We start from the raw sequence: 14679 nt of genomic DNA on the forward strand, positions 1-14679 counted from the left end.
CGAGTATCTGAGGGAGAGAGGTAATGGGGGGAGGAGGGGTGCTGGGATAACGGCCCTCCGTGGGGGGAGCGGGGTTGGGGTCAGAGATCCCCACGAAGGGCTGAGAGTGGCCCTGGCAAAGGGGATCGGAGTGAGTGTTTGCTGGTGGTAAATCACTGGAACAGTGAGGGGTTTGATGAGGGACAGGGCTGACGGGTCTTCCTGGAGGTGGTGGCTGAGGTGGAAGGTTTTTGCAGAGAGGGGGAGATGGGGGTGAATGTGTTTTCTGGAAGGAAAAGTGGGGATTGGTGTGAAAGTTTCCCACTGGGCAGGAAGGATGGCGGTGGGTGGCTCTGGCTTTGCAGAGGCCTCGGTGGCACAGTGAAATACACCTGGTTTGCCCGGTTCAGGTAGCTTGGACAGGAGGAGAGAGACAAGGTGCTCTCTGGGCTGTCACATTTTCTTTTGATGTTTTCAGGTGTTTGAGTGGTGTTGTCCTGTCCTTCCTCCAAGGTTGGCAGAGTCTTTACACTCCCCTTCCTCTCTTTTCTCCACCTCCCAGTCCACTTCCCTCTGAATACATCATCAGTCATTTCCCTGAGCTGTTGTGGTTAAGGGCCTTCCCAGCTAGGCTGACGGGTTAGTGGTGAGGCCTGCCTGCTGACTTCTTTTTTTCTTTTTTTTTTCTTTTTTTTTTTTTTTTAAATGACCCTTTTCTTATGCCCTACCTGTTGATTCTCATGCAGAATGCGAACATGGCTATGCCTCGACCTTCCCCTCAGTTCCAAGTCCTGGACTACAAGACCCAAAGCCCACGCGGAGGCTGAGCCGGGCAAGGAAACACAGTGGCAGTGGCAGCAATGCAAGTATTGCCAACAGGTACGATGCGGGCAGGAAAGCGTGGGGTGCAGGGCTGGCCGGGAGGATGAATCTGGAGAGGAAGGATGGAGGCAGAGGAGAGAAACTTACCCTGTGGGAAAAATGGGAAGAGTCTGAGCGCAGGGGGATTCGGAGCTGGGACGCACACATACAGCATCCCTTCTGGGTCCATAGCGCTGACAGCAGAGGGGACACAGGGGAGCTATATCTGAAGTGGCACTGCCAGCTGACTCTGTGCCAAAGCTCAGATGCTGCAGAGGGAAGGGGAATAGGGAGATCTGTTCACAGGGTTCAGGGAGGAGGTAGGCAATAGCTATTCCCATTATACACAGCTGATGTCTTTCCAACCCAGAAGTCACTGCTTTTAAGGGATAGCGTGCGTGCAGCCTGAGTGCTTTGGGATTGTAATGACAGGCATGATTTGAAGCAAGGAAATGATGTTTTGAAATGGATCCCCTACAACAAATGGGAGAGAGGGAGATGACTGGCTGCTACGTACAACGTGTTAAAAATTCAGTTCAGGAAAACAAAGCTGTCTTTCACTCTGCCTTTCAGGGCAGTGGGATTTCCCAGCTTTCTGATTGCTTGGTAATTGTAGAACTCCATGTTTTTGCCACTTCTCTTATTATACAATGCCATATTTCTTGGTTTCTTAAATGTAGAAGAGACAACAGGATTAAGCCTATCACTTGGTGCTGTAGTAGGATCTGCCTCTCCCCTCTCATTCCTGTTCTTTTTGTTTTGTTTTGCTCCCTTCTGTAGAATTGTTCAGACCTTGTTGAGACCTTCTGGGATAGAGAAACTTTAGAAGCATAAAGTATAATTTTGAAAAGGCAATTGCAAGCTTGCTTTTACTGCAGCAAGGCCTGTGCAATCCATAAAATGGTGGCAGGTGGCTCAGGTGATTAAAGCTTTCTTAAGGCCATTGGGAAGGACCTGTAAAGGCCTAGGGGAAAGGTGCCTTTGCTTGCAGTGATTCTGCTTCGGCAGCATTTGATAATAAAGGTTGTTTGAAGTGATGTTAGGACACCTTGCTGGGGGGAAGTTTTCTTCATCAGGATCAGCATATCCTGAGCTCTTTGTATGCTGTATGTTTATATTTGCTTCCTTCCTTCATCTAGCCTCTGCTGATTTCAGGGCAGTTGTAGCCCTTTACTGTTTCCCATGAACCGAAGTCCTAAATCCCAGTGACTTTGTGTTGGGAAATGATGGCAAATGCTGAATTGAGATCTATATTTTTCCCTCTAGGTTTCTCACATACTATTTTCCATCCCACACCTCTTTCTCTCAAAGGCCTTTGTCATGGCAACCTGCCCTTCTCCAGAGGAGGGCTGGAAGCACATCCCCCTCAGGAGCTCCTTAGCACCGAATCCAGCAGCCTGTAGGCTAGAGAGGGATGCAGAGCACTCCCCGTCCCTGGGGCGTGGGTGCTCAGCATGCCTTGCTGGCACAGAGCCCCCAGGCACAGCTCTCATGGGGCACCTTTCTGTGCTGAGACCAGCCTGCTGGTCCATTTAGCATGACAGGCTGAATATATTGATGTGGGGGGAAAGGCAACTGAGAAGCAGAAAAGGTACTTTCTAGTCTTATTTAAAACCTTCATTATACAAGGAATACTGAGGCCAAATTGAAGCTTTAGAGTGTTACCCAGTGTGTTGCCTTCCATGCTTGTTTTGGCCTCGGGGAGTGACCAGCGTCAGGTCTGCTCCAGGCAGAGACCAGAGCGGTTCTTTTGGAGAGCTCAGACCTTACACACACAGTTGGAAATGGAAGGTTTTTTTAGTGCAAGTCGTAGCACCTTGCACTTGCTGTAGGAGATGGCAGGCCTTCCAGATGGCTGCAGTGCCTGGAAGTGACAACTGTGAAGTTCAGGGTGCCTCCAAATTCACTGCAGTGTGTTTTGTGTGACGCTGAGTATAGCATCAGCCTTGTTTAAGGAAGGCTCTGTATCATCCCTTCCTATTAAAATTAAAGGGACAATTCAGTAAGTTCTGTCTAGTGGAGTTTGAATGGACTTTGAATTAAATATCAAGCCCTTGATGAGGGGCAAAACTTACATTTCGTGTGTGGACAAGAGATTTTCTTAGATTACTTTTGTCTCAAAATGTTTAATTAGCATAGAGAAAGTGTGCATTTAGATCTCATGCAGATCTTGTCAATTAAAAGCCTACTGTAAAAATGTCTCTCAAGCAGCTTTGGCAAAGCACAGTTGGGTTTTTTTTTTCTTTATTTATACACTTTTAGAAATTGACACGTGTGCATTGTTGCTGGTCTTTATTGAACCAAATAATTCATGATTATGGGGTGCAGGGTCTTTACAGAGCCTAGATGCTCTTTAATTCATAGTTTAAATCCCAAGTATTTCCTTTCAGCATTTGCAGCCCAGACATGACAGCTATTTCTTCCCATCAGGCTCTGTGCTGTCACGGCACAAACACCCAGAAAGTTCTGAGGAACAGGCAGCCCAGCTCTGGATGGCAATGGTGGAGCAAATCTTATTCTTATAGAACTACGATGGTCTCCCAGTCCCAGCAAAATAATTTTTTTTCTACCCCAAACAGGGGTGTGCAGATAAGAGGGAAAACATTACTTCATTATTTCTAATTAACGTGATGCATTTTTAAAGAAGGATGTTTTGGCTCAGGTTCTCTCTTCCTTTGTTTGTCTCAGCTGTGCAACCGACAGCATGCAGATTGCTGCAGAGGGGTTCCCCTCTGCAATCCTCAGGACATTATCTATATGTATGTGTAGTGTTTTGCATGGGTATTTTAAAGACCTAGTGTTGCATGCTGTGAGTTAAAACCTGAATATATTTAAAAATATGCCGTCTTGCTTTAGTCAGGGATATTTAGGTACTGAAAATTACCCACCTGCAAAAATATGTGGAGAATCACAGTCATTGTGACCTGGAGTTCATAATAAACAAGGGAAACTTTAAAAAAAAGAAATCCCATTTAACACGTAGCTAAAAGCAAAAAATGAAGCAAATCAATTGGCCAACCCATATTAAATTAGAATTTAATTTTGCCTCTTTTTTTAATTTGCTCTTGACAAAAGTATCTTTTGGTTCTTGGACTGGGATGAAAAATTAGGAGAGATTTACTGTAACATACAGTATCACTTATTTAATGTTCGTTCCTTCTGAAGACGTTTCTGGGACAGAAGCCGAGTTCCAAAAACTTGCTAGAGAAATGAAGTAGTCCATGCTGGGAGTACAGTTCTGTGCATTCGATGTCACTGGAAACTGCTCTTACGGACCCTACATATGCAGTTCCAAATAGACCCAGTTATTTGAAAGGTTCATTATAGTTAGTTAGGATTAGACTGACTTGATATTTATACATTTTGTAAAATAATTGAGAAGACTTTTTAATCAATTTAAATCGTTGTGTCAGCAGGAAATAAAATAAACAGTAGGGATGCTACATGATTTTTTTTTCTCCCATAATACAATCAGTTTAATGAAGTTAAGATTTATAATGGAATCTGAAATTACGTTACAATGTTAGATTGTCATTTGTGTTTTGTTTTTATTTAGACTCTCTGGCATGTAGAAAAGCCTGTTATTTTTTTGGTCTGATCCTGGGGAAATGCCAAGCACCTTCCCAGCGGCTCTAGGAGCCCTCAGCTCTCCTGGGAGGCCCGTGTTGTTAAGGGCACTCAAAGAATCTGTTGCTCAGTTCCATGGGGGAGGGTTTGATCTCTGTCCAGTTTCCTTTTCCTTTCATTTTCCTCTCTTCCCGTTATCCTCCCTTGTGTCTGAGGCTGCTTCCCAAGGGCTTTTCAGACATCTACAGTCCGGCAGCAGGTTGCCTGCAGAGCTTGGAATCAGCAGCTGTAATGGGTATGGTAAGGCATTTTGGACACGGTGTTTTGAAAATCTGGGTGTCTGGGTTTCTTTGCCCTTCTGGCTATTCTAGTGATGCAGCTCCTCATTTTCTCTGTTGTTGTGCTCTCCTCTGCCCCATTTGAAACTTTTTTCCCACACTTCTAAATCCCATCACTTGGTTTTGTGCTGAATCTTCTCTGTAGCCCTCCACTCTCAGAACCTTTAAAGCTGTTTTTTGAGGGTAGGGATGGGGGCTGTATTATTGAAACCCTCAGGTACTCTTGGCTTTAAGCTTAATTTGCTCACAATGTCCCTGAGCAAGAATTAGGGGGGCAGGTAGGTGTACATTAGGTACCTCATGTGCCTCAGGTGATGGCTTTGTGTGCCACAGGTTCACGAACACAGGCGCAGAAGCTAAAAGGATGTGGCATGTGTAGCTGCAAGTCAACCTTGGCTGTCTGGTGCGCAAGAAAGCCTGATTTACCAGAACAGCAGTGCTGTGCAGCTGTACCTCGCTGTGCAGGGAAGGAGTAGGAGGGTTGGTGAACACTTGCTTAAGCATAGTTTTAAATGTTTTCTATCTTTTCTGTCAGAGGAAGTTCACTGCCCCCCCCATTGTGCTGATGACTGAGCACCTGGCAATTTTAGTTCTTCCTACGGCCTCTGGAGTTAGGACAGTGCTGTAATTCTGGTTTTACTGGGGGGAGAGGAGGTGCAGCGGGCTGAGTGGCTTGCCTGTCTTGTGTAAGAAATTTGTGAAAGAGTAGATCGCTGTGTCAGCCTGTGGTGTTCTACTTTTCTGCACGAAACCCCTACCCCTTTCCTCACATCCCAGGGAGCTGGTCTCTGAGGCTTTTTGTTGACAGCTTTGCTGCTTCCTAGCCTCTATCAGTTGTTATTTGTTTCTGCATAATACTTTGTTTATTTGTTTGGGGGCTTTTTTTTTTTGCCACTTGCGCTCTCACTGGGTCACACCTTACTCCACAGCTAGTGGGAGTTGAGTTTTGACTCTCTGTGTGTAGGTGGGTTAAAATCTGGCCCTTGTGTAACATGCTGGGGATAGAGACTGTGCTTTCTGTCTCAAGCCTTGTAGTGCCAGGGAACTCTATTCATGGCTCAGGACTTGGCTTTGGTTCGTATAGTACAAATCTACATGTGTAAAACAGAGAATGGATGAGATTTGCTGTGCCATGTTTTGATTTATGCCACATTTTGATAATGTACAAACAGTGTGATTACTGTCTGGAATCTTCGTGCTGCTGTTGAAATTTTGTCTGGAAGTGGTTGGAGATGGGATCTTGCCTTCCAGTAGAGAGTATACATGAATATGCTAGTTAATTTTTCAAGAAAGGAAAACTGTACAAGGCTAAGCTGTTAATGATTGCTTCTCTGTTAGAGATGTTGAGAGGGACTGGCCAGCAGTGTTGACTATAGTTAAGTGTGAGCATGACTTCTTTTTGAGAAAGCATAATGACAGTTTGAGTGTTAGACTGGGAAAATGGATTGCTGGTCCGTGCACGAGAGGCGGAATCACCGTTTGTTAAAATCCCACTATCTTCTGTAGGTTTGTACTGGAGTACAGTTGATCAGAGCAGGTTGGCAAGTAGGGCTGTACTCAAATAGCTCTGTTTAGCCTCAGCCCATCCCATCTGCCCATTTGATGTAACTTGCCCCAATGCAGTCTGCAGGTGTAGACAAGCAAGTCATAGTGATGCTGGAGTTTCTGAACCTGCTGGCACTAAGTTGTGCCTTTCCTTGTCTCTGCTGATCTACATCAGAAGCTGAGATCCTGCCAACAATTTGGGGAAAAAAAAAATACCCCATGTCGGTGAGGTTTTGTATGCAGTGTCTTCTCAGTGATGCTTGGCTTTGCAGTACAACTGGCAGGTTACCAGGCAAAATACAGAAAGTGAGGGTGAACCCAGCAAATGGCACGAGAAGCATAAACCCCACTCCTTAGTGAGGAATGAGGCCTCCAAAAGCGCTAGGGCTGATACAGCAGTTTCCATGGGGGAACCTGCTGTGTTCCCCTTTGTCACCCTGTTTATTTTATAGCCCTCCAAGTGGGATGATCCTGCAGCGCTGAAGTTTGTGCTTTCCTTTGTGTTTTAGTAATATAGCCATGCATAGGGAGATCTGTGTGGCAGGGAGTCTATGCAGAAACCCATGATTCTGGGCTGAATTTATACTTCGATACCTTCAGTAGGTGTAAAATGTAATTTGTGGTCTCTTTAGACTGTCCGAGTTGTGCAAAGAGGCCTTTGTGTAAACTAGAAGCAGGCCCAGTTGATGTTATCTGCGACTTAGCTATAATTGACTGCTGCAGCATCTGTCTGCCATGAATTGTCACTCTCTGTGGCTGAAGGCTCATGATCCCTTTGTCCTCCCAGATTTGGGGGAAGCCTCTACGGGAGCATGCTGTTTTGCAACAGTGGGACTATTAGTCAGGGCTCGTGCTGTTCATGTTGCAGCACTCTACCCAGGTAGAGCTGTGCTGCAACTGCCATGGGCTGATTCGCATCACTGATAGCAGTGCTGGTGCAGTGACAAGAAACTTCAGATTTTGGTGCTTAGGGTCTTTTGAAACGTGAAGGTTGTTAGCCCCAGCTCCTAGAGAGATCTGGTGCCCTGGGATGGTAGGGAGGATATCTGGGCCAAACCTGTTCCTGGAATTCCTTCATTTTCTCTTCCTGTTGTATTCAGTGTACAGTCAATTCCCTGGTTTAAGTAGTATTCCTTGTTTGTCATGTCTTTTGGGTTTTTTCCCCTCTTGCCACATTTGTACCCTTTTTGTATCTTCTCTGTGTAATGCCTCCTCCACAACACATACAGGGATTTATCTTTCATGCTTTTGTTTAACCTGACCTGATCCTTTGCTTGACAGTGAATTGGTTGTCACCTGTAGCGTTGTTTCCATCTGCTCCCCTGTTTGTAGGTAAGACTGACTTTTTTCTTTCTCGCTCCTGGTTGAGCTTTCAAATCCATTTCCCTTTCTGACCCAAACAGACCAGTCCATGTCATGCTGCTGAGTTAATTGTCTTGCTTGTTGGAGTTCCTGCTGTTGATCATCTCCTGATCCCTCCTGACAAACTTCTGCCCAAATTCAAAGACTGGCTTCTGTTTGCTCTCCTCTTGAGAGTGTTGGCTCCTATTCCCTACCCCCTTTGAACCAACAAAGATAGGATTTGTTTTTGTTGACTATTTTGGGCTCTCTTGATCAGAGGCTGTGGGTCTCTGGGGCTGTGCACTTGGCTGGCCTGTGCCTGGATCTCTTCTCTATGAGACACTGCCTTGTTGATCAGCTCAGAGGGAACAGGCCTGCTTTTTCCATCCTGCTGGATATATTCCCATCTCTCATTTCTGTGTTCCCTACTGTACTTCCATTCTCTGATATGAAAGTGATGTCACTTCAGTTTTGTTGCTTTACAAATCCAGTTTGAAGTAGCCTAGATGTTTTCCAAAGTTATCTTAATCACTTGTTTATACTTTGCTGCTTGCTCTGTGGCAAGCAGGCATGTGGACTGAGAGCTATTCTTTTGCCTCAGTTTTGATTAAAGTTCCTCTGCATAAATAAGTCAATTATTTTCTGAACACTTCTCATTTATCTCCTTCCATCTGTTACACCATCAAGAAGGGAAAAGTTATGGGAAGGGACAGATGACATTGGGATTGCTGTTGAGACTATTACTTTAGTTGTCATTGCCCAGTTGCTTGGGCAGCCGTAAAGCAATGTATAGATATGGTAAGGTAACATGGCACCAGTTCTGGTTTGCCTTTAACAACTAGGCTACAAACTGCAGCAGTTCATGAACTGCTTCAGAAGTAGCTTGGCCATCTGGGAGCAGTGGGAGGTAGCCATCTCACTGCCTTCATGTTAGTTGCTGCTGCTTGTGAGCCAGAACTGTAAGAACAGAAGAAATCAGACCTCTTCCATTTTTCTCAGCCTGCCTTTTTTATGGATCTCCCAAATGATAGATGAGTATGTCCGTGTTGACAGAATACAACCCCAGACATCACGACATCTGCGTTCTCTTCCTGATTTTCTTACAGCCTGTGTAAATCTTTGTGCCTCAGTTTCCCTAATACAATGTGTAGCTAACAGTAGTGTTAATGTATTTTCCTGTTTTCAAGTATATTTCCCCTCCCTTCATCTCCAGGCACAGTATTGCAGCAATATAGTTGTAACATGAGAGATAACTAACAAGTCTAAATAGAAGTGAAGAAAGTCTGGCCTGGCCCGCAGCCATACAAATGCCATCAGTTTCTTTTCAAACAAAGTGTGCTTCAGTCAGGTGGCGTTTACTCAAAAAGGCTCATTTTCCCCAATGCATCTGAAGGCAGTTTCTTTAGGTTGGAAGATGCGTGTTGCAGAGAAGTACATGTTCCCCAAACAGACTGTTGCTCTGCAGATGACATTGCTGAGGCTATTTCTAGATATGACCATCTTCCTTGAAAGGGTAATGTTATGTGTGGGAAGAAGCATGGTATAGGGCTAAGGGCTGGCATGCTGGGCCCTTGGATCATTTCCTGAGTCTGCTGCTGAAAGACTGCAAGATCTGGGCACGTCAGATGACCTACATGGGTCCTACCATCTGCACATTATATGGTTCACACCATCTGTACGTTGGGATAATGCGCACACTTTTCTAATCCTGTTTTCAGGAAGCGGAATTGGAGTTTTGGAGCTTGTGGCTGTTTGAAAGAAGATGAGACTTAGGATCCTAAGTTTTCTAGGTAGATTTGAAAATTGCCTCCTGTGTCTTTTTTCTCTTTCTGTGAATCACTGCGATCTCTCTGCCGTGATAGTACCAGCAACTATGATACCAGTTCTGCTGTGGCCTTGGAAGAGACTGAGTCCCTGATCATGCAGTTAGACTCATGGAGCCTGCTGGAAGTCAGCAGGGCAGGGATTGCATAGAGCTTTCTGCAGTGTGAGGCCTTACTCTGCTCTGTAATACACTTGAATATTCAACAGAGAAAATTCTGTTAACAGAGATATTAAGGTGTTAGCAGGGGATGGATGAAGTCTGTGCCTCATTCTACTTAAATAATTCATTTTGCTTCGAATGATCTGTTTATGATGATCATGTAGGGAGGTTGTCCTTCCCAGGTAGCACTTGGGAGAGACCTGGGGGACAGCACGCACCTGACATTAGTGTGAGGAAGTGTCTGTATTTTGCTGTCCTCATTCTGTGCCATGCTCTTCTCTGTTCATGGGGGAGCTTGGAGGTGCCATGGTGAAGCTGCCTGTCATTTCTCCTCACCGGGTCCTAAAAAGCATAGGTTTGTCAATGTATTAAAAAAAAAAAAACCAAACCAAAAACTCATTAATTTGTCTATGAGAAGCTCAAACTCCCTTGCATCATGGATCATAGACAGGAATCTTGCCTTGGTGAAGGCAAGGAACATACTTTTTCCTGACCTGTGAGAATCTGTCTGAATTTGGCCAAGTTTTAAATCATTATAGAAGATGTTGACTGCTGCATGTCCAAGGGAGGTGGGCTAGGGTTTCTCTCCTGAAATGGCTAAGATACCTCCCAAAATGAATATGGGTCAGCCTTTGTGTCTGATCTGTGTGCACCAGCCCCTTCTGATGGGGTTAACTGTGGGCTGGGAAGGGAAGGAGGTGGTTTCTGTAGGACCTTTGCTCACTTGTCACAGAAGCTAGAAGGCAGACGGATGGAGCAGTGAATGGCACATTGGAGAACTCACTTCACTCCTGGCCCTGGCCCCTGTCAGCAGTCCTGTGTACGTTCAGCAAGTCCCTTTCAGCCCAGCTTGTCATAGGAGACCCCCAAATAGTCTATTCCTCATGTTGTGGTTTTCCAAGGTATGAGCCTGGGATCTGAGCTGCAGAAGTGCTGATGATGCACAGCCACAAGGGGCATCAGCAGGAGTTGTGCTTTGAACATTTAAAGTGGCCCAGAAAACCAGGCCCTTGGGGGTCTTCACAGAGGCACCCGGAGGGACGAGAAACTGCAACTCTGATTTCTCTGTTCCTTAGCTTCCAATTTGGAAAGCGAGAATGCTTGACAATAAACGTGCTTGTGAACTGCCTAGCCGCTGCTCTTGGTGAGCCTGTCAAAAAGCCTGTAAGGAAACCACCGGTTCTGTATTCAGAGCAGGGCTTGGCTTGAGGCCACACGTTGAACAATGAGGAGAAAACAAAATATTGAATAGCTGCTTGTTCAGCAAACTCAGTTCCTCTTCGCCATGCAGGGCCCTGTGTGAGGGAGTGTAAGAGATGGGACAGTTTTCTCGTAGCACTTGGGGCTAGGACCAGCCTCTGCACGTAGGGTCTCAGGTGGTACTGGAGAAGGCCCACACCAGCACACTTGCTCCCAGCCTGTACAGTGGGGAGGGAAGCCAGCTGGGAACTTATTTGCTGGCCCCGGTTTGCAGCAGTGAATGCAAAACATTCTTGCTGTTGTGTGGCCTGGCTTGGAAAACCCTTCCCCTGCAAAGTGCCACCTTGTGCTGCTTATCGGGGTGTTGCTCTGGTTTTGGGGAGCTCAGCTCTGGGACTAGAAGAGACTCGTGGTGCTCAGCAGGGAAGAGCTGTCTTCCTGCTCTTTCCTCCCTTGTGCTGAAAAAGCAGAACACGCAGCAACAGAACAGTGTGCTTTGTTTGGGACCGCGGCTGCAGTTCCCTCCCCACCTGGGAGTTATGCTTGATGTGTCTATCGGATGAGTTTTATTGGTAAACTAATATTACTTTGCTCTTGGCTCCCATTTTAGATTCTTCTCTGGCACCTCGTACAGTGGTGTCTGAGAGTAGGGTTGGCTCACTTGGCAGCTGGTGGGCGAGATGTGAGGGCTGGTCTAGGTTTGGGTTGTTGTTGGTTGGTTGGGGGTTTTTTCCCACTTGCAGCTTACAATGATTATGTCATTTTTTTGTCTTTGACCCAAGAATCAGATGGCACAAATGTCCTTGTTAGATGTCTCTCTGGGATGCCTGACAACAGCAACCAAATGATGCAAGCCTTATCTGGAGTTCAGGGAACCCAAGTTAAGTACCCTGCTCTGCCACAGTCTTCTTGTGTGACCTTGGGAAAATCATTTAGCTTTTCTGTGTGTTGGTGTTGTCTCCCCTGCACAAGAAGTCTTAGGGGAAAGTTAATTTCTGAAGTGTTGCAAACAAATAATGATTTTGAGGAGCAGGTACCAAACTGAGAGGGGCTGTGTAAATACTGTAGGTGGCTTGGAAGACATTTAGTTCTTCAAGGGATGTGTGCAGTGTACCTTTTTAAAGTTGTTTTTGACTGAGTGTTGCAGGAGGTGTTCAGGATACTGTGTAGGAACCCAGGGGTAGGTGACTTTCTGCAGTTGTGAACCGCACGAAGGAGCCCTTTTCCCCTTGTTGAGCTGAAAACAGACTCTGGGGCCATTTCTCCTTTTCCAAAGATGAATAAACACGAACAGATGCCAGTACGGCTGCGTCCCCTTCTCTGTTGGAGACGGAGAATGTGAACTTTGGAAAGGGTCTGGCTTGATCCTGGGAAAACAGCTTTGATCAGAGCCTTGGGAGGAATCTGATACCATGTCCATCTAAGAGCGACAGAAAAACTAGCCAGAGTTTGGGGCCAGGTTAATCTGGTGCATCTCCATTGACGTCAATGAGAAGGTGAAACAGTCTGTTCTGTCTCCTCACTTCAGCTCCTCATGGAGAAGCATTTATTTTGGACCTCAAGGCCAGACAGTGTAGGGGGATCATGGGGTAGTAATGGCTAAGATAACTTTTGTCTCTACTATTGCTTGGAAGGAAATGTTTTGTTAGATTTGCTGGTATGCAAGGCTGAGGTGAGGTTTTTGTTGGACTTGAGGCTGGTACTTGCAAAAGGTATAAGGATGGCGGCAGAAGGACTTTGGCTCAGCTATGCCATCTCCTGTTTAGCTGCATCCTGCTCCTTACTGTAGGAGCTCTTGGCAGCATTGAGTACCATAAGCTGCTGTGTTCCCAAGGCTCCCGTGCAGCCCTACGAGAGCCAGGCTCCTGGGGCTCCCAGAGGTGAGGTGGGTTCGCAACTCCCTTAGAAACTCAGCCCTTGAGCATCTCCATCTGGGCAGGAAGATTTGACTCTTGGGCAGCTATCGTTTGTCTTGCCATTGGGCTGAAAACCTTACCCGCTGCTACTGGTGGAGCTTCTCTGTAGGCTTCCCAGACTATGGCTTGTGCAGTTGGTTTCATAGACTACTTACAGTGTTGATCCACTACTACTTGAAACCCTGGCAAAACACTGGGGTTCTTCAGCCAGTAAGTTGTTTTGTGGACACAGGTGGATTTAAAATTGAAAAAAGTTGTTGATCCCCCTTCCTTTTTGTTTGGTTTGTTTTGTCATTTGGCTGTTTCCAATAGGAGTCATTTCTGAGGAAGAACTTGCATAAAAGAGAAAGTAGTAATGTAGTTCACTGGTTCCAGAAGGGTGGTTGATCTTGTCTTGGGGAATGGAAGAAGGCATTTCCTGCAGGGGAATTTGGTGGTCAAGTGAATGGGTGTCAACAGAGCCAGAAGGTGGGAAGGTCTGTAAAATGAAGAAGAATGAGATTGTATGTGGTGTGATGGTGCATAAGCAGCAGAGGTGGCTGAACCTGAGTGAAGTAAGACAGAAAGCGGTTGGCCTGGTCTGTGGATGGATGTTCTTGCTGTTTTGCTAAACAAGATTCAGGTAACTGTGCCTTAGTTTGCACAACCTGATGGAATATTTCTTTCTTGATTAATCTCTTGCTAAAGCAGAGTGGGGTGAGTGAATTTGGAGGAGAAGCACTGGCTCTGTGCTGGCATTAAGGACATGTATTGGAACAGGTCCCCACCCCTTTACCTGGCAGTACTTATGGCCAGCAGCATCTCTTGAGCCACCGGTATCTCTGTTGTGATGGAGATGGAGCTCTTGGAGTCCTGGGCTCCCCTGGAGTCAGGAGCTGGTGCCAGATACAGACAGGAGGGTGACCAGGTACAAGGAGATGACAGGGTCATTGGGTCTAAATGCCACCTGTGTGTTGCGTAGGACAGGAACTCTTGATGGCTGTGTTTTCCCAGTAGAAAATAGTTACCTCACTAAGAAGTCAAACCAAAATGCAGATTATGCTGCAAATGCATTCGCTGGGCTATTTATCAATATTAAATGTGTAAACCAGAAAGGTCAGCTGTGTTTAATGTCATGTGGCAGCTTTGTGATTTTAATTACAGTAAAAAACCCAATGACAAATGAATTCGGTGCTCTTTAGAGCTTGTTCCTCCCTGATGCAGTTTGTTTTGTTGGCTTACCTGTGCTCAGGGAAAGTTTAGCTGCTGCTACCATGGTAGAAGGAATTTTATTTAAATAAAGAAAATGGCATAAAGTAATAAATTATTTACAATGTCTCCTTCACTGGGGGAATTCAGTGTAGTTTAATGTTTCAGCAACACCTTGATACAGTGTTGGATAGCAAGGTTGCAGGCAGAATCACAGTAACCGGCCCAAAAAGGTTGTTGCATCTGACCTTAAATTAGAATGACTGACAATTGCTGCTTCCCTGTTTTTTCCTATTTTGTATGCAGTTTCAGGTATCTGGGGTAAAGAGGGATAAACTTCAGTTTCTCCTCTTCCAGCTTTTTGTTGTTTAAAATCGTGATGGGGACTGCTCTCCTGTTTTTTGTTGTTTGCTTGGCTCCTTTATGTTAAGCTTCTAAAACTCTTTCTTGATCTTTTCCCAAGCTGTTTTCAAAATGTAGTCAGCAGGATCCTCCTCCTTATATAATATTCCTTCAGGTTTTAGGGGTAGTTATCGGTTTGGATGTTTTAAATTTATTGTTAAAGAACTGACTGCTATAGAAACCTGACTTTTAAATGAGAACCCTGCAGACGGTTTGTGCTTGAGCTACTTTTAAATTGCAGCTGAGATTTTGAGCAGTGCTGGTACATGTGCTTGGGCTTTTGTTTTTCTCTCTGAACATGATACCCACATGGCTGTGGTTTCAGCTTTGTGGGTGGGGGCAAGGTCCTGCTTGCCCT

At 45.5% G+C, this 14679-nt stretch overlaps 1 protein-coding gene across 1 annotated transcript in view; it reads left to right on the plus strand.

Moving 5' to 3' along the window:
- Window positions 1-691: 691 nt before the first annotated feature.
- MXI1 (MAX interactor 1, dimerization protein) overlaps window positions 692-14679 on the plus strand; it is a gene marked incomplete at its 5' end in the record, with an annotated part of 47347 nt that continues 33359 nt past the window's right edge. Inside the window, one exon of the mRNA XM_009278081.2 lies at window positions 692-858. Within this exon, the coding sequence (XP_009276356.2) occupies window positions 692-858 (167 nt within the window). The remainder of the gene's footprint in view (window positions 859-14679) is intronic.

Source organism: Aptenodytes forsteri, unplaced genomic scaffold (genome assembly GCF_000699145.1).
Source record: "Aptenodytes forsteri isolate BGI_AS27 unplaced genomic scaffold, ASM69914v1 Scaffold15, whole genome shotgun sequence".
NCBI classification, from domain to species: domain Eukaryota; kingdom Metazoa; phylum Chordata; class Aves; order Sphenisciformes; family Spheniscidae; genus Aptenodytes; species Aptenodytes forsteri.